The 20,111-nt window shown below is 49.9% G+C and overlaps 1 protein-coding gene across 2 annotated transcripts in view; it reads left to right on the top strand.

The window, feature by feature from the left end:
- Alpk2 (alpha kinase 2) overlaps positions 1–20,111 on the top strand; it is a 136,108-nt gene that overhangs the window by 76,378 nt on the left and 39,619 nt on the right. For both annotated transcript variants that reach the window (XM_042263725.2, XM_042263726.2), the window contains exons 5-6: positions 10,665–14,019; positions 19,473–19,620. In XM_042263725.2, the coding sequence (XP_042119659.1) occupies positions 10,665–14,019; positions 19,473–19,620 (3,503 nt within the window). The remainder of the gene's footprint in view (positions 1–10,664; positions 14,020–19,472; positions 19,621–20,111) is intronic.

Raw genomic sequence — 20,111 nt, 5'->3', positions numbered from 1 at the left:
ACCCGCTGTGAGTGTCCTACCTTAGGAGACACAGTCTGCGGGTCAGAGAACCACACATGAGGACACAGGACTCTCCTGTTGACCTGACAAAGGAGACCTGTGGAGTGTATCAAGCCCCAGCCTGCATGCTCTTCTCCGCCGGCGGCGGCAGCATGCAACTTAACTAATATTTGTGTTTGTACTCAGACTTTCCGAGCACCGAATGCCATCTGTACTGTACACTTTGAAGCCCACGCTGAGGAGGCAAAACGCACACACAGTGACTGTGACAACTACTTCCTGTTTCTGAAGTTTACAAGAATTTGCTTTGTACAAGGTGTTATTGTCAGTACAGTACGGTCATTGTCGCTACCTTGGTTTTGATTTTGCTCAGACCCTCGAAACTGTACAGAGGTATTGATTTGGAAACATCCTCCTAGACCTGAGTGAGATTTAGTTTTTCCGCTGGTTATCCAGTATCGGATCTGCAACGAGGTTTCGACCTGTGGGAAGTAAACACACCGCTAGTCTACTCACCCAGGCTTGTGGCCTACAGCTTGGCTTCACTCTGAGACTCCTTGGTCCTGTAACAGGGGACCTGTGGACCAAGGAGGTGTGAAGTCCCCTGAGTGTTTCAGCGCGTGCTTATCTCTTTAAAGTCAAAGTTTCTGACAAGCTATAACTTCCCTGAGCTTTCAAAGCAGTCCACACCCCACAAAGAGTAAACAAAGCTGGGGTTCATGGCCATCGGTCTTCCACTCTGTGACTGGGGTAGTTTTTACTGGCTCTGGACCTGCAAGCCTTTAGAACAGGGCCAGCATGAAGACTGTCTGCCCAAATAGTGTAGCTTAGCAATGAGCTGAGGCTGCAGATGCATGCAGGAAGGAGACACAGAGGTGAGAGGCAGATCTGGCAATCATGAGGTACATGCTCGGTGCTCAGCCCGGCTGCAGCCCCCAGCCTCTCCCAGGTACAGCTCTGGGCCCCAGTCACTCATTCTTGGATGGGTAACATGTTGCAACCCTGATAGCTGCCAAAGAGTAGGTCTAGAAGCAAAGAAAATTCTGGTTCATTTTGTTGTCTGCCTACCAGCAGGGCCCAAGGCACGAAAACTGCTGTCACCAAGAGGAAAAATAGACTCAGAGATCATGTGGCTCTTTCCATGTGCCAGCGGGTCCAGGACAAATCAGGGGGTTCTGAGCTCCAATCCTTTTTCCATTGCCCTGATCTACTTTCCTTTCATCTCCTTGTCCAAGTCCTGTTCCCTTCCAGACAGAAGAAAAACAGAACAAACCTAGATTCTGATGATTCCGAAGGGCCGTGTGTAGTTGGCCCCATCGTCCGGCATGCTTGCGGTTTTCCCCAATCGCGTTTTGTGGAAGGCTCACCCTCTTGTCTTAGAGCAAACTCCAGACGTGGGATAATCAAGAAAGGAAGACAATAGCTTTTCTTTTCTTTCCTTTTCTGGCGTATGTGTGTGTACGTGTGTGCATGTGTTTCGAATGTGTGTGGGCCCGCACATGTGCGGATGTGCATGCTCATGTGTGATCGAGTGTGGAGGCCAGAGATAAAAACTGTATGTCTTTCCAAATCACTCTCCATTTTATGTGCTGTTACAGAGTCTCTCACTGAACCCAGACCTCACCAAACTGGCTAACATCCAGCTTGGGCCTGGGATCCCCTGTCTCCACCTTCCGAGTTCTGGGATTATAGGCAAGACTCCAAGCTCACTCGGCTTTTGTGGAGGTGATGGGGATTCGAACTCTGATCCTTCCCCTTTCAGGAAAGCACTTTACTCAGTTCCCTCGCCTGTGTCTTTACTGATCCATCCTAAATGATACTGCTGCTCCGTAGTAGTCATCTTCTCTGTTGGGAAAGGTATACATGTCTCCTGACAATCCCTAACCCAAAGCCCTCAAGTCCTACCTTTGGGTACCATTTTATCAACATCACCTGGATTAAGGCATTTAGCAGAGAGCCTGCGTGTGTTGAGGGCTACACAGGACTTAGCGATCAGCAATATGAGTGGTCCTAACGCCCCTCACACATCACGTAAGACGCACCCTTAACACAGAGAGCTGCTGGTTTGTGTTCCAGCCCCTTATGCCCACACCACATTCACAGGCAAAGACCCCACTGCACATGCAGAGCGCTACAACTTGAGGAACCGTAGGTGAGTCACAGAAACCTCACCCTCTCCCAACAAGAGAGCAAATTGGCCTTTACCAACTCCACCACTTTCCCAAGAAGTCAAGACAGGAATAGTAAACACCAGCTGGCTGGAGATTTGTCTCCTGGGGAGAAGAGTGAAGAAGGGCCATGGAAGGGACTGGAGTGTTTGGGATTTGGTTTCCGGACTTAGGGTTTTTTGACAGCATCACATAAGATAGTGACCGCCACTTCACTGCGGACTACTTTATCATTCAAAGCCTTTAAGTAAAGCCTCTTTCTGGGCAAACAGGCAGCGCCTAAAAATAAACCCAAGGCCCTGAAACATTCTGGTTTGCCTTTAAGCTTTCTTTGGCTTGGGACCGGGCTGTCTATTTTCAGTCTTACAGCTCTAGGGGGTATGGATTTGACCTATCAAATGACAAGTGGTCTAATGAGGCTGGGCCAGTCTCGAGGCCACAGCAGCCTGGTTATGGTGGCGGTAGCGGTGGTGGGGCAAGTGGGGACAGTCTCATTTAAAGATTCCTGGACTCTCTGGGGAAATGGATGGTGTGTAGACAGCCCTGGAGGACGTGGTGCTATTTGGACCTAGTCCAGCTAAGGACAGAACTTTAAAAGCACACTAAGAGAAGAATGAAAAAGAAGATGGAGGAAACCATCACCCCACGGTAGGACATGCTGGAGCTTCACAGTGTTGCCCAAATAAAGCAAGTGCCCTAGGGACTTGGTTCTCCTGGCCTTGTGTGGTGTATTTGGCTTTCAGAACCATGATGATCTATCATCTCATATTTCTCCATTCCTCCTCCCTGACTCTTCCTCAAGTTCACCTTGCCTCGGGCCCTTTTGATCCCTTGGCATTTCTACCAGGCCCTTGAGTTCCCTTCCTGGGAGCCACACCCCTTGCCCTTTGTGACTCTATCTTTCCAGCTAATCTCTCCCAGGGGCTGCCCGGAGCCTCTGGAGACTATGGGGTGAACCACACATGCCACCCTCATCCCTCAATAAAATATTGTCGTCACACCTATCAGGTGGCTTTAGCGGTCAACAGAATGATAGCGACCCCCAAGTGAGGACCCTTGTTTATCACAAGAAGTCCAGGAGCAGAAGGTATCCATAAGCCCCCCCCCCCATCCAACCCCCACAGTTCTCTCTCTCTCTCTCTTCTTGACCCATCTGCCAGTCATAGCTTTTCCTTCCGGTCACCCCAGGACTGGACGATGACAGCTGTGGTAACAGGTTTCATATTTTGATTAAGGAAAGGAGAGGAAGAAACAAGGTTCCTGCCAGCATTTGCCACTATTGTGGCTTAGATGTGTCTCTCAAGAGTTCGTGACTAGGAAAGTGAATCCTCAAATTCATCTGTTGCAATATTTGGAGGTGGGGGCCTCTGGGAAGTATTTATAATTGACGAGGTCTGGAGAATGTAGAGAGGAGAAAGAGATACGCTTGCTGCATTTTGATAATGTGGTACCCTCTGCCAGGTTATGATGCACAAGAAGTCTCTTGATAGGTTCTGGATGATGCTGGTACCACACACTCTTGGACTTCCCAGACTTCAGAACCAGAGGCCAAATAAGTTTCCTAAATGACCAGTCCTAAGTAACTTTTTATGGCCGTGGATAATGGACTACCCTAACACCTTATATAAGAAAAGCAAAAACTTAGGCAGAAGTCCTGTGGTGAGATTCTCCATACATCCCACTAGAGAGACTGACCCCTCAGTCCCATCGGGCAGTGCAGGAGTCTGGGAAGGAATATGGCTTCCCAGTCTCCCGAGTTGGAAGTAGCAAGAGAGAAAGGGTTTGGGGATACTGTGGCATTAGTCAGCCAGTAATTACCATACCTGCTCCTGATCAGGACAGAGGATCCATTCAAGCGCACGAGGTGTGCAGGAATTTCCTCAGAATAGATACATACAGCATACCAGCACAACCCCCGCTGTTTGCACTGAAGGAACTGTATCACTAGAGGAAGAGGAGCGTTCAGGGCTCAGCAACACCCATCCATCTTGCCTTTAGCACATTGCCAAGAAACATTGTCTTTTCCGTGCGCATCTTGTGTCTTGGATTATAAGCTATTTGAGAGCAGGGATCTTACCTCATGCCTTCTGTTGTTGGGGACTCAAATTAGCATCATGCCCTTTGCTGGCATCCAGGACAGTGTCGTTAATGATGGGGAACGTAGCCTCGAACATCGTGGTGTGGACAAGGAGGTGGCACCCGTCCCATGAGACCGGCGGTGGGCATACTTAGGAAGCAGGATTTGGGTAAAGCACACAAGGGAAAAGCAATCTATTTGGGAAGTTTTGGATGGAAAGTGCTTTGAGTTTTCAGCTTAATTCTGCTTTCAAAGGGGAGTTGGCGGTGTTTCTAATTTTAGTTTACCATTTTCCTCTCCTTGTATGGAGTCATCTGTTCATTCCTTCAGCAGACCTGCTCGTGCACCTTCTGGATGCTAGGCCCTGAGACTCAGGAATGACTAACAGGAGTCCCCGCTCTTACCCGTGGAGAGGAAGACAAATTTTCTAGCCATGCTTCATGGCAGAAGGACCATTGTGGCGTCTAAGTGACTCAGAACTCACAAGTTCCGGGTTTATATTAAGGGAGGTTTCCAGCCTTTGGTATGGTTCGGATTTGTTCTGACTCGGCAATAAGAAAATCTGGGTTCAGCCAGGCATGGTGGTAATCTCAACTCTTGGGAGGCAGAGGCAGGGGGATTAGGAGTTTAAGGCCCTCTTTCGCTATATAGCAAGTTCAAGGTCAGCCTGAGTTTCAAGAGGTTCTGTATTAGAGCAAGAAAGCAAAGGAAAAGAGGAGAAGAGAGGGGGAGGGGGAAGGGGAAGAGAGGAGAGAAGATGGGGAGAGGAGGGGAGGGGAAGGGGAGGGGAGGGAAGGGAGGGAGAGGAGAGGGGAGGGAGAGGAGAGGGGAGGGAGAGGAGAGGGGAAGAGAGGACAGGGGAGAGGGAAGAAGAGAGGAAGAGAGGGAGAAGAGGAGGGAGGGGAGGAGAGGGGGGAGAGGGGAGAGGGGGAGGGAAGAGAGAGGAAAGCTGGGTTGGGGGCTGAAGGTGGGGCAGTGCATGGCTCTGGATTTGATCTCTGTCAGTCAAGGGAGAACCAAGCAGGCTCGGGATCCAGATGAACACGGCTCTAGATCCTGCCTGGACAATTGATCTGGGACCCTGGGGGAGCATCGCCGAGCTTCTGTGTCAGCCTCCAGCACGTCTCAGCTCAGAATGTATCCTTCATGACACGGTCCACGGGCATGCAACCCCGCCAGTCTCCATCTAAGTGAGCACAGTGTTAGGCTTTCTCAGCCGCCATGAGCAAGCTGTGGGAGAAGGGGGTGTCACTCCACGTGAATGGCATTGATGACGAGCGTGTGTGGTCATCACCGAGTCTGTCCAGCCCTGGGTCCAGTACCTGGTCCACCCCCAACCGTCATGAGCCTAATGATGACCTTCCTGCAACCGGCTCTGTTTGGGATTCGGGGCTTTAAATGGTCCATCCAAAAGGCCTCGTGCCTGTAACAACGCATGGCACCCTCGGAGGCCATACACAGCCACTGGAGGCTAGTGCACGTGAGAGATTTCATCATTCTGAAGAGTCCCCGCCTGCCACATAAGGCCCGAATAGTCTGAAGCCTCAGTCTCCGAGCTCACCAGTGTCTCGGCTCCACGGCACGCCCATGCCACGGCAGGCCCATGCCATTGTACTCAACCATGCCACAGTACACCCTTGCCACGGCACGTGATCCCTGGTCCCTGCCTGAACTTGGGAGAGTTGCCTCTTGGCTCCCAGCAACTCCATTCCTGCTCTGGCCTGGCTACTCCAATGAATGGTGCTATCTGGTGGCCTGACCATCTCCACCCAGGACTGAATCCCACGCAAGCTTGTCCTTCTCGGTCACTTTCTTCGTGCTTTGGACACCAGAAAGTTTCCTTCCACCCTATAGTGTTCTTCCATTCTAGCTAAGAACCCTTGGCATCATACTCCCCTTCCAGGGCCCACTGTATGGCTCCGTCTTCTGGAGGGAGTCAGGCTACCCATCACGGGTTAAAAGAGGCAACAGCATCTGTACTTCACATTTATTTTCTGATCAAGTGAAGGAGGCCTTTGGAGAGCCCAGGGCTCTAGTCACTGGGGCTGTTCCATTTCCTCTTTGCGTTATCTGCTTTTCTTTTTTTTTTCTTTTTTTTTCTTTTTTTACCTAGAACAAGGGAAACTAATGTCAGTGTCTTCTGGGTATTGGGTGACATGCCAGGTACCTGACAGGATGGTGCTGACGTGCGTGTAGCTTCAGGGGAAGAGACAGTGGGTCAGAGTGGCTAAAATGGTTACCTGGGGGCCTGTGCAACGCAGTGGATTGAGTGGGGCTAATCCAGGCTGCCAGGCATCTTGTCTGCACGACACTGTGATGGGGAGCTTCCTCCTACAGTCATAAACACTCTTTCCTTCTCTTCTCTTCTCTTCTCTTCTCTTCTCTTCTCTTCTCTTCTCTTCTCTTCTCTTCTCTTCTCTTCTCTTCTCTTCTCTTCTCTTCTCTTCTCTTCCCTTCCCTTCCCTTCCCTTCCCTTCCCTTCCCTTCCCTTCCCTTCCCTTCCCTTCCCTTCCTTTTCTTTTCTTTTCTTTTCTTTTCTTTTCTTTTCTTTTCTCTTCTCTCTTTTTTTTTCTTTTCTTTTGTTTCCAGACAGGGTTTCTCTGTGTAACAGTCCTGGCTGTTCTGGAACTCACTCTGTAGACCAGACTGGAACTCACTTTGTAGACCAGGCTGGCCTTGAACTCACAGAGATCCACCAGCTTCTGCCTCCCAAACTCTGGGATTAAAGGTGTGCGCCACCATTACCCAGCTAACCATAAACACTCTTCATTTCCACCCAAATGAGAACAACTTTGCTACATACCAACTATACCTCTCTACCCCTGAGTTTTCAATACCCCATTCAATCAACAAAGGAGGCGCCAAGCAGCAGATGTTCAGTTGCTGGATTTCTTTCATAATGGCAGCTAAGAAAGGTCTGACCCACTGGGATGGGGTGAGCCTGTGGTTTTCCTCTCTGAGAGCTGGCCTCTGAATGAGACAGGCCCCGTCTTTCTCTCAGAACTGATAACTCTACATCTTCAAAGAAATAGGGAGTGGGCTATTGAGACTCCACCCTTAGAAAAAAACTCACTGGTTTCGGCCTCCTTCACAATCTGCAATGCCGGCAGGCACAGCTCAAGATGCCTATTGCATTGTCAATAGGGTCATCATCCATGAGTGGAGAAGACTCAACGTTGCACCTTACAGGATTTCACACCAGAGGTACAGCATCATACAGTTTGCCGCCTGAAGTTAATGTCCGACGTCCGGCAATTTTATGTGTTCACTAAGGTTCCCAGGGTACTCAGAACATCTGGGTCCAGGAGGTGTGCACCGCATGCTGGTCAAATGAAGAATGTACACCAAGACTTGCCATATGTCCTCACACGTGGGCCAGAAGAAGGTGTTGGATGCCCTAGAACTAAAGTTACAGGTGGCGGTGAGCCACACTTGCTATGGCTACTGGGAACTGAACCTGAGTCTCTGCAGGAGCAGCAAAGCACTCAACGGATTCCCATCTCCCCAGCCCCAAGACTTCTTTTTATTTATGTATATGTGGGGTGTGTGTGTGTGTGTGTGTGTGTGTGTGTGTGTGTGTGTGTGTGTGTACACCCTCTGTGTGTGAGAACCTGCAGAGGTCAGAGGAGGGCATCGGATACCCGGAGCTGGAGTTCCAGTTGGTGTGAACCACCCGACATGGGTGGTGGGAACTGAACTTGGGTCCCCCGGAAATGCTCTAAACCACTGAACTGTCTCCATCCCCAGTGGGATTTTATTTTAAAGGCAAGGTAGGAAAGGGGAATGAGCACCTTGCCCTAGGACTAACTACCATAAACAATCAAGGTGTGCTCTAACACAGGTGGTGATCAGGGCCACCTGAACTGGAACATCCTCGTCCCATTCTCTCAGGCATCAGCTTGTTTATGCAGCCCTGGGGCTGGAACTTCTAGCCTCACCACCCCATAGCCCAGGCTCTCTCTTTTACCTTGTGTTTTGAGCAGGACGAAGTGGCCCAGGCCTTAACCTCACTATGTAGCCTACGCTGGTGTTGAACTTGCAATCTTTCTGTCTCAATCTCCTTCGTAGCTTGGAATCCAGGCCTATTCCACAAGGTCAGCTCCAGGTGTCAGTTTCCTTTTAGAAGAAGCCTGTTGCTCTGTTGATATAACGGTCATCCAGGTAGGGATAAGGATAGACAATCCGTTTACATGGAGCCCTTTGAAGGAAATTGCAGGATGTTGGGCAACGAATTCTTCACAGGGCAGCTAGTTCCAGAATGTCCATTGGTGCTGACGGTTCCGGGATGATAGCAAGACCTTAAAATAAAGGACTGTTGTGGTGGGACACGGGCCAGGGTCGGGGGAGACATGGGAGGAACATAGATGTGGCTGCATGGGTGGGGGATGTGGGTAGGGGAACATGGGTGGGGGCTATGGGGGGGCATGGAGGACAGGAGCGGAAGATGAATGGGGAGATACGAATGAGAAGGGACACGAGTTGGGGCGATATGTGTGGGAAGGGACATGGGTGGGTAGGCACACGGGTCATGGGAGTTGAGGCAGAACAGAGGCCCCAGAGGAGGGTGTGGTTTTCACAGGGAGGCCTCCACTGTTCTCATTTCTGGCCAGCAGCTGCCAAACTTTCTGCGCTCACTAACTTGGTAGTTTGTGCCGTAGTTCTTTATAAAAATCTGAACCAGAAGAGCAGGTGAAAATGATACTCGCCATGTGTTGTAGGTACTCAGACCCGGGGAGGGAACCGTCCCAGTGGGGCCGGAGGATGATGGATGCTCGTGGCTATTTCACAAGCACTGTGCTTCTTCTGTTTGAAACTTAGGCACACTTCATAAAAAGCCTCGCTCCTCACTTCCTCTAAACTATTTTTCTTGTTTTCAAATATCTTCATACGATGATTTTAAGAAGGATTTAGAACAAGGGTAAATACATCCTTAAGCATGTCCTACCAGTATGTAGCATCAGCACTGGCCGAAACAGGAATAGCTTTCCTTTTAGAAACACCGGCATTTGAACAAATGATGTTTATGGTTAGGGCTTCCTGGCCTTCCTTCCTCTCTGAGATAGACTGACTGGCATGTGGTGCGGCCTGGCCTCAAACTCTTTATCTAGTAGAGGATGGCCTTAAACTCCTGATCCTCCTGATTCCATCTACCAAATTCTGGGCGTACAGATGTTTGCCACCACACCTGGCACAAGTCTCCTTAACAATAAGGCTGTCCCTAAGTTCAAAGCAAAACTCTTGCGAAGTTAGAGGTTTTGTAGGTGACCTTAAGTCACAGTAGCCCGCTATGGTACATATTTCATTCACTTATTCTTTCTTTGAAAAATAGTTACTGAATGTCTATTGTGCGCTTCTTACTATTGGTGCCTTGAACACACACAGAATGGGTGCTCTCTAAAGACAAGCCATGCCTGTCATGTCTCCCTTGCCTGGAACCCTTCTTAGTACATTGGAGGTGCTCAATGACTATTGATTGGATCAGCAAATAGTCCTTATGGAGTTGAATATTAAATTTCCTTTTCTCCAAACAACATACATAGTCATCTCCTACTTCTTGAGAAGATGGCTTCTGGTTCCAGAGCCTCACTGAGAAGTCCAGAATTTTTATCTGTCCTGGGTCATAAATGATTGACAGGGCTGGTGGCTGGAACTCCCTTTCTCCCCTGGAGGTGGGCTTGAAGAACAAGTCTAGCTTTGCTCTTTTCCAGCTTTGTGTTTTGAAGTTCTGGGGAAAGGGGAAGGATTCTACACTTACAGTATTTAGAAGGAGAACAGGTTTTTCTCGACATGCATATAGTTTTAAAATGGCAATCTCACTATGTTGCCCAGGTTGGTCTTGAACTTCTGAGATCACACGAGCCTTCTTCTGCCTTGGCCCCATGAGAACTAGCAGAACAGGCATGCAGCGCCACCATATCTGACTCTCTCGTTCTCTGCCTTTAGTAACAGTATTAATCAGTAAGCTGTCATATTTGGGGGACAAAAGTTGTCCATTGTCGGCTTCATTTGTAATGACGATGTGAAAGTCATTCTAGAGAGATGCCCACAGGTCTTACTGTGACTGATTTGTTCAAAACTAGTTTACCGTTCAATTTATTTCCATCTTTTTTCCTCAGGGAGAGGGGAAAAAAATCATTAAACACATGATGATTGCCAGGAGGCTTTTTGCTTATAATGGTGAGATTGGGCACGAGTCCCCTAGGATCGAGAGAGTGATTTGAATTTACACTTTCCTAGGAAGTCTCTAACAGCCAGAGTGAGTTCGGGGATTAATGTTCAGATTTCAGTCATTTTGCTGTGGTCTTTTGTCACTTATCACAGTTGTTAAGAATTAGCACCCCTGGGACCACAGATAAATCCTATGTGGCCTTTCTCGGGAACAGTTCTATTAATTCCAATGTTTCATTTTTTTTTTCTAGATGCAAATTCAGGAAACCGTTGGGGAGAGAAATTATCTCGACCAGATGCCAGCTTTCTCCCTGCCGGCTGAGGAAGACTTTTCATTCACTGGGACCACAACGAATTTTGTCTCCCACTTGAGTGAGATCAACAAGGAAAATGCATCATTGGCTCGATACCTGGACCTGGAAAGCTGTCCTCAAGGGCCCCAGCAGGAAGCCGGACAAAACAGAGAAGGCAGCAGGCCTGGTGACCTCTGGGCAGAACTAGCACGTGAACTGAGTCCCCTAGTAGGCAGCGAGGAAGAAGTGTCCCAGGCTCGACCCTCAGCGCATCTCCCTTGGGGTGACAGTGCCCACTGCAGGGAGCCAGAGGCTCTCTGGGCCGCCTCCTCTCAGCCCACTGCCCCCTCCCTCCCCCTGGAAAATGTGGGCAGTGGGTCAAGGGACAGACAAGCTGCTCGTGTGATGGGGTGTTTTGAAGCCGGTGACCAAGAAACATGTTGTGCTACCATGGATCTTCCCGTTGGAGCACCGGCTGATAAATATTTGCCTCAAGACATTTGCCCCGTGGACTTGGAACCGACGGAAGGTCAAAGCCAAGTGTGTGATTTATGTTCTCCTGACCAGATGTTGGCCATTCCTCAGACACGAGGTTCTGAGTCTCCGCAGTCCACAGATGAGTGCGGCAGGGATGGATTGCCGGGGGAGTGCCCACTCTCTCACGGCGCCTTCACCTGGAACACGCCACAGGAGACCGGCGAAGGTGCTCCAGGGGCAACTCCAGCTGATGAGGGGCACTCTCCCTCCATCCTCTCCTCCATGGTACCCTATAACTTGGGAGGACTTGGGGAGACACAGCCCCTTTGCTCTGAGAAGAACTCCTTTGGGGACGTTAATGAAGGAGGCTGGGAAAGCTCCAGTCTTGGTGTTCCAGTCGCCATGGACGCTCTTGCCGGTTACAGTGCAGTGGGAGGATGCCCCGAAGAGCAGTCAACAGAATCAGCCGCTGAGGTTGATTGCCATCAGGTGACCTGGGAGACCGAGGACACGTTAGCCGATGCCCCCCAAGTCCATGCAATCAAATGCCGCACTGTGTCAGTTCTTGAGGACGGCAACCCTGTGGATGGTGCTGACCAGGCCTCATGTGAGGCACACGAGGAAAATAATTTCCATTCTCTTTCCAGTATACACTCAGGCCATTCTTTAAGCAGCTCCCCAAGTGAAATAACCAGGGAGATGCTTATGCCAGCAACCAGTATTCCAGGAGCTCACGGCCACTTCTCCCTGCCTGAGGGACAGGGTCTGTGGAGTGCTTCCTTTCAGACTGATAACCAGCCTGGACATAATAAGAGTCAGGCAGTGGAAGGAGCCCGCCGCGGAGGCCTTGAAGAAGACTTCCAGGAAAAGGGAAGTGAAAGCAAACAGTGCATCCAACCACAGAGCACATCCCACCAGTGTCCTCTTTCTGCAAATGATTTCCAAGAAATTTTGCCCCTGGTATCCGCCACGCAACAGGAGTCCGCTGTGGAACCCTTTGAGCACTCCCTAGCATATTCCGGGGAAGACACCGGGTGTAGCCCCGACCCAAGGACCAGTGTCTCAGTGGCGGCTGAGGAGACGATGGAAGACAATAGTCAGTCACTAAGCAATGTCCCATCTCTCCCGGACCTCCTCCTTGGAGAAAAAGGAGACACTGGACTAGGAGGTTGGGCGGTGGGCAGCAAGGTGAAGATCATAACGCTGGAAGCTCCTGTGTATGAAACCTGGCCACCAGAACAAGCGACCCATTCTGGGTACAAGGAGGCAGAAGTTGGTCTCACAGTCCCTGGTAGGGGCTGGGCTCTGTCTGACATCCTAAGAGCAGGTGCTGCTACCAGGCCTGAGCCAGGTGCCTTGGGAGTAGCAGCATGGGGTCCCAGCCTTCAGGCTGACGCTCTCACAGCCCTTGCTGCCAACAGGGACACCTGTGCAGGTGATACATTGGCCAGACATGCATATTTCAGCAGTCTGTCTTCCCAGTGTCCGGGCCAAGCCGGACTCCTGGAGTCATCTGTAGATCCTGTGGAGGAAGAGAGGTCAGATGTCACAGCCTCTCCACCAGAGGCTTCCAAAAGTGGAGAGATGGAAAGTGTTGAAACCGTGAATGAAGAACAGGAAGAAAATCAGGGCAAGCTGTGTCAGCCCGCCTTTGCTGACCCCTCTGTGAACTTCCCTAGCATCCTGGAGTCCTCCGTGGATCCCATTGATGGCAGAAGTGAGATGGAGTGTGTCTGGTCTGAGAAGCCAGAGCCCTCTGACTCCAACGCCGAAGGGAACGGATCCACCAATGGAAACACATGTCAGAGGGCAGACATCCAACCTGCTACCCTGCAGGTCCCACATCCCCAGAACAGTGGGGAAATCATTCCAAACGAAAGCACAATCAGCCACAATCAGGCAGACTGTGAGCAAGCAGATGCCAGACAAAGTGAGGCTAAGAACGCAGAAGCAGAGGCCCAGCCTGCGATTGGCCAAGCCCAAGGTCCTGGGGAAGAGAGACAAAGAATTCCAAGTGCATGCAAGACGAGCCAAATAGAAGACGGTAATGACAGAAGCCTAGGAGAGGCTGGGCAGATGAGAAAGGACAAGACCGAATTCATTTCCCCCATGCCATCTCTTTCTAGTCTCGTAGGAATGACTCCTGCATCTGTCGAGGTTGATCCCAATGACTCCATGGTCCACATTTACGGTGGATCTGAGCCCAGAAATCACCAAGATGGACCTCCTACGTGGAAGGAAAAAGGAACCATTGAGAGCGCATGTGGGAAACATGTGCCCTCTTCAAGTGATCTCACACGGACACCTTGTACTTCGTCTCCCAAAGGAAATGTCACACGCTTGTCACTAAGCCGTGACATTGAGGAAGTGAAATCAGAGGAACTCCAAATTGCGGAAACCAAACCCCTAAACTCATCCGACTCCCCAACAAAGACCTTGGCTTTCATTTCAGGAGAATGTGAGTCAGAGAAAGCCCCTGAAGGCTTATTACTTCAGGACCTGTGTCAAACGGGCCCCACCCTGGAGAGCAGGAAAAAGTCCAGAGAGGAACAGCAGAAGCGTGTGGCGGCCCCGACCAGCAAGGCACCTGGGGCCCAATCAGCGATGGCTGGGCCGGAGGGGGACAAGAAAAAACAAGAGGGGAGCGGACATTTAGCCGCAGGGGTGAAGAAGAAAATTCTATCCAGGGTCGCAGCCCTGAGACTGAGACTGGAGGAGAAGGAAAATCTGAGGAAGAGCTCCATTCTGAAGAAAACGCCCAAGTTCGAAAAGTCCCTGCCCCGCACTGACGAGAAAAGAGACCCCAAAAAGGCCCCTTGCAAAGCAGAAGGGAAAGGTGAGGCCCTGCCGCTTTTAGCATTGTCGAGGGGCTAGGCACGAGGCTCCCGTGTCCCTCTGAGTCCTTGTCAGCTCAGGTGAGCCTCTGGCGGGTGCGGATGTCACGACGGGGGCCAAGTGTCCCACACTTCTCAAACTTGGGGCGGGCACCAGCTCACTGGTGAGCTCGTTCAAATGCAGGTTTCTGAGCAAGACCGCAGTTCCTGACGTTGTGTGGGGTGGGGGTGGGGTCCTCAAAAATCTGCACTTGTACCCAGTTCCCAGGTAACTTGGCGGGAGATGCACACCCGAGAATCCCTGGTCAAGGCCGCCCGCTGGTGTATTTGATGGAGGGGGTGTGGCGAAGATGCTTTGTGGCTTAGTTATCCCCCTTAAAAAAATCTCCGCCGGGCGTGGTGGCGCACGCCTTTAATCCCAGCACTCGGGAGGCAGAGGCAGGCGGATCTCTGTGAGTTCGAGGCCAGCCTGGACTACCAAGTGAGCTCCAGGAAAGGCGCAAAGCTACACAGAGAAACCCTGTCTCGAAAAAACCAAAAAAAAAAAAAAAAAAACTCCTTTAAAAGATGAAACAGAGGCACGGGTGTAGCACATCTGTAAAAACTAGAAGGACCACACACACTGTGCAGGGTCCCCAAAGAAATATTTCAGCACAATCGGAGATTTTCTTCTTTAATTGTTAATTGCCCCTCCCCCCACATTAAGCATAACTTAAGGGAACCTTGGTTTTTCTTCCAAATTTAAGTATAATATTTCTTCCCAACTCACTCTCTCCAGTACCTGAATCTACCCCTATTTCAGTCCCTTTAGCCTCAAAGATTTTGACGTCATTCCCTCTGGTCTGTCTAAGGGACTGTTCAACCATGCCCATCCCACAGCCCCCAAACAACCACATTCTTCTGGGCTTGTCCCTTCCCATGCTGCCTGGCAACAGAAGTCTGAAGAGAAGATGCCATGGGGAGCCGCTGGGATGCGGGGTGCTGGAGCAGAAGGCTCCCACACTGCTGATCGGAGGAGGGTTTTCTCCATTCTTAACCTGAGTGCCTGATCTGGAGGCTGAGGTTTCCTCTGCCCGGCCTTTATCCCCTGTTACAGAAAGGGTGAGAGACAAATTGTCATCCGCCGGAGTACGGGCACACCCAGTCAAGTTCTTAGTGCATACATTTTGTTATTTAGAGACACGATCTGATGTACCCCAGGACACCCCCATCACATCCCACTTATATGGTGATCAGAATGGAACCCAGGATGCCAGGCATGAACTCTATTGACTGAACCACACCCCTGGCCCTGTCTCCGTGTGTTTTAAACATAACTAGAGAGAATGAAGCCATGTGTTAAAAGGTCTCAGCGGTGGTTTCAGAGCCAGATGTGGTGATACACACCTGTAATCCCAGCCCCTGGGAGGCCAAGGCAGAAGGATGGGGGAGTTTGAGGTACGCTTGAGTTGAAGGCCAGCCTGGGCTACATAGTGAGGCTCTGTTTCAAGACAACAACAGAGTCTTTCAGTTCAGAAAGAAATAATTCACTGGGTGTTCTCTTGTCCGTAGTTTTTCAAGTTACATGAGGGAAAATGATAGTTGGAGGGCTGCTGGTGTGGAAGAATTTGGGTTAAGCTCGGAGGAGCTTTCCCCAAATACAAGGGTTGCAGAGACAGACAGACAGAGGACAGAATGCTGCTCTGGGGTGGTTGCAAGCGGTACTAGCAAAGCAGGTAGGCACCTAGGGCCCTCAGCCATGTCCGGAGAAGGCCTCACCAGAGGCCCTGGGGTGGCGACCAAGACCGTGAAGGCCATGGAGAGGCAGATTCAATGTTAAGGTTTCTGCAGGTGTTCACTGTTTGACTTTTCCTAGGGACACATGGATAAACGTCTGTTCATCCCAGATAAGGCACGGGTGCCAGACCAAAGAAATGGTTCCACTCAAGTCTGGTGAGCCCGTGCCTTGACTGGAATTACAGGAGAATGGACAGGGGGTTACTCATAGGCATGTGATGTCTCAAAGCTGAGTCCCGGCAGGTCCCTGCACTGACTTGCAGTCAGCTCCCGGGGTCCCTTCCCCAGCTTTTATCACGGTTATACAACCTTTGGGACAGGGCCCCGAGATTCTTGAAGGTTCCTGAAGTTTCCCAGACTTGTGAGTTTGCCTTGTTTCTGGAGATAAGTTTCACCAACTTCAATTCGGAAAAAACAGCGACACAATGGTGTTTGTGCTGCTGTGTGAGGGACAGAGGTTAGAGGTTGACTGCTTGGCTTGGAGTCTGGTTTCTGCCAGGAACTGAGAGGCCTTGACAGATGCCTTCTCCTCTGGAGACTCCTTCCCTTCACCTGTAAACTGGGGGCGCTAACGACAGGACTCATCCCACACATGAATGGAAAGCTATAGGTAAGAAATGCCGGACTGAGCCGGGCGGTGGTGGCACACGCCTTTAATCCCAGCACTCGGGAGGCAGAGCCAGGCGGATCTCTGTGAGTTTGAGGCCAGCCTGGGCTACCAAGTGAGTTCCAGGAAAGGCGCAAAGCTACACAGAGAAACCCTGTCTCGAAAAAAAAAAAAAGAAAAGAAAGAAAGAAAGAAAGGAAGGAAGGAAGGAAGGAAGGAAGGAAGAAAGAAAGAAAGAAAGAAAGAAAGAAAGAAAGAAAGAAAGAAAGAAAGAAAGAAAGAAAGAAAGAAAGAAAGAAATGCCGGACTTAGGGCACAGTGGAAGAACTTAGTTCAGACTCCAGGTCAGGGACACCACAAAGTTGATGCCACACTAGTATTAGAAGGAAGAGCAGTTCTTAGCTGTCCCCCCACAAAGAATGTGGTCCTTACAGAGGTGTGGGATCATCAGGCCTGAGGAAGTAGAGACCCTCCCTCACCTGACTTCCTATGGAGTCCTCAGTGCAGAGGAAGCTCCGGGAAGATCTGCTCACATCTGAGTGACCAGGCTTGACCTGGTCCCTTTTCCAGCAGGGAAGGGTCAGCAGAAGGCCAGCCTCTGCCCTGTTGAGTGGCAATTTCCTTTGCAGGGAAGGAGACTGCTATGTGAAACGTTGGCGCTCACTGTCTTAAGCTCCCAGCTCCCGTCCTACCTGCAAACCAAACCCAGGCCCTTACCTGATTTGGTGGCTGACTAAGGACGTGTTGTTTTTATGTGCTGACCCCAATCATCTGTGATGATTAGTGTGTTTCCTTAGTAAGCACCTGCTGTGTGCACTAGTCCATGAGTCAATACACAGATGAGGATAGGTGACCTGGAAAATGACTTACTACTATGGGATGGTTGCTTCCGTAAGCTCTGCCCTTGACAAGACCTGCTTCTTCCTTTTTAACTAATTAGCTCTAATTACCGTGTATGAACGTCTATCAGGGACTGATATCTTTAAGAATCCACTTCAGCAGTGAGCGCTCCAAAGGCCTTAGCTTAGCTTGCCCCAGTTTTTAGTTTGTTCTTATTTAATGTGACTACTAGGGAAATTCAACAGAAGTCTTCGGTTCTGGCGCTGGGGAGGGGAGTGGCAGATTTTGTAAGACCTGGGTCCTCATCTCTTGTCTGGGTGGGTCATGTAGTGCCGGGTGCTGCCTTGACCGCATGGATCCAGAAGCCTGGTGCTCTCCTTCGGAGCAGCCCAGATTTAATGCCCTCCCCCTGGGGTGTGGTGGGATAGGAGTCGGGTGAATGTGCTCAGGTGATCCCGGGAGAAGTAAAATGGATGCTCGTGTCCTCACTTTGGCGTCCAAAGCTTAGCACTGTGGAGGCTTCCTGTACAACAGGAGACTCTTTAAAAATTACATTCAGGGTGTGTGTGTGTGTGTGTGTAAAGACAGCTCGCAAAAGTCAGTTCTGGCCTTCCACCAGGTGGGTCTCCGGGATTGAACTCAGGTGTCAGCTTTGGCAGCAGGTGCCTTTACCCAGCAAGCTGGCTCTGTAGCAGGGAATTTTTTTTTTAATTGTCTTCTCTCAACCAGGCTGGGCAGAACATAAACCTAGTGCCACACCCATGTACCTTTGTTCATGGGCTGCATTTCTGCTTGTCAGCCACATGAACAGGACCTTGGCTGGCTTCCTGTTTCCCAGAGTCCATCATTTAGCTCTGCAGCTGTTTTATGCATTCCTCTCCATCCTGCGATGTGATCAGCTCCCGTAATATTGGCAGCAATCTCACTGAGGTTCTGGTTGAAGGATGTGTGGCTCAACCAGCCCATTGCCACATCTCAGGGCCAGAGTCTGATTTTAATTTTCGTTCCGATGTCTTATTATCTGTGGGGTCAAAGAAAAATTGGAAACTCATTAACGCAACATATTCACTGTTGAATATGAACATATTCATATTCAAAGCATCCAAGTGAGTGAGGCCTTGAATTGGTCCTTCTGGCTGGCCTGTGGACTAGACAACGTTCTGTGATGATGTGTTCTTTTGTATTACCAGCGCTGCGGAGCTCTGCCACCTGGACTGTAGTAAATTGATCACATTTCCCTTAATGACAGGCCTAATGAATTGTTCTCTTGACTGGGTCCCACAACCTCCTGTCGTTCTAATGCCCATACTGCCGCCCAGTGGCTGCCCTGTCCAATTACACATTTGCTCCTAAGTGCCAACTCTCATTTCGGCTTAAACTCAGAGGCAAACTCAAATCTCAGCCCAACCCATGGGAGTCATCTTCCTACTATTTCTGTTTCATTCAGGTAGATGTCACTTTTGCCAGTGAGGTGGATGCCAGCCACATGACTCTAGTCCACCAGACCATCTTCACAAAGACAACTGCCCTGTGTGTGTGAATGAATTTTATTCAGTAATTTATTATTGAATTGTCTCTTATATTTGGCGAACTTAACCTCACTTACCTTGATAATGCAGATTTTATTTCACTCCTGAATCACCAGCTCTGATTTTGATCAGGTAATTGTTTAACAGCATCTTATTTGGGCCAAACCCTATGGACTAGACTGCTATAATCTACTAGGCCTTGCCTCCTTTAAAGAAGAAAAAAAACATTTTGGGCCGGAGAGCACTTGCTGCTTTTGCAGAGAACCCAGGTTTGATCCCCAGCATCCACATGGAGGCTCACAAGTATCTGTAACTCCAGTTCCAGGGAATCTGATGCACTCTTCTGACCTCTGCAGACACCAGGCACAAGCATGGTGCTCATACATACTTGCAGGCAGAAACACTCATGCATATGAAGTTAAATAAATCTAAATTAAAAACCAAAAATAGCTCAAGTTCTATTTTGCCATGGGCGTTATAGACCTTTGGAATTTAAGTAACGAAAAGCAAGTGCTTTCTTTTAGAATGGTTCATTTGGTTTCCCGCTGTTACAGTTCAGCCAGCCACATCTCCTCTCAGACATTTGGTTGCTTCATTCATAAGTTCAGGGCGTTCTCTGTGACTGTCAGGATTGTTGCAGATAATTAACTGAGATGAAACGTGAAAGTCTTTTGCCCACACTAACCTGCAAATGTGTTTCTAGCTCCAGTATTGCTGAAGAAGATCCAGGCCGAGATGGTTCCTGACCACTCTGGAAATGTGAAGCTGAGCTGCCAGTTTGCGGAAATTCACGAAGATTCTACCATCTGGTGGACAAAAGATTCGAAGTCAATAGCCCAGGTCAAGAGAAGGTGGGTCACTTGTCCTCCCCGACTTTCCACACGTACTGTTTGTCTGTTTCTTAATGTGACTGTCCAAGAAAATAGTAAGAGGAAATGAGAGGCAAGTTGAAGCAGAGATTCCATATCCAACACCTGTTATGGTTTGGATATGAAGCGCCCCCCCCCCTCCCGCCCAAGGCTCATGAGCTAAAGGCTTGATTGACAGATGATGGGCTTTGGGGGAACCAGTTAGAACATGAGTGCTCTGACTTCACTGGCCGATCCGCCGATGGCTTCACAACTTGATGGCATTGCTGGGAGGTGCTGGAAACTAGGCTGTGAGGCTTGTTTGAAGCGGGTTATCTGGGGTGTACCTTTGAAGGGTGTGTCTCATGGGTGGCTCTCGTCTGTCTGTTTCCTGGATACCACCAAGTGAGAACTTTTATCCTCCATGTCCTTCTTCCATGAAATAGGCCCAGCAACATGGCGTCCACTGGCCATGGATGAAACCTTGAGTCAGA

The sequence above is a fragment of the Peromyscus maniculatus genome, chromosome 19 (genome assembly GCF_049852395.1).
Source record: "Peromyscus maniculatus bairdii isolate BWxNUB_F1_BW_parent chromosome 19, HU_Pman_BW_mat_3.1, whole genome shotgun sequence".
Lineage (NCBI taxonomy): Eukaryota > Metazoa > Chordata > Mammalia > Rodentia > Cricetidae > Peromyscus > Peromyscus maniculatus.
This window is presented reverse-complemented; position numbering and strand designations above follow the sequence as displayed.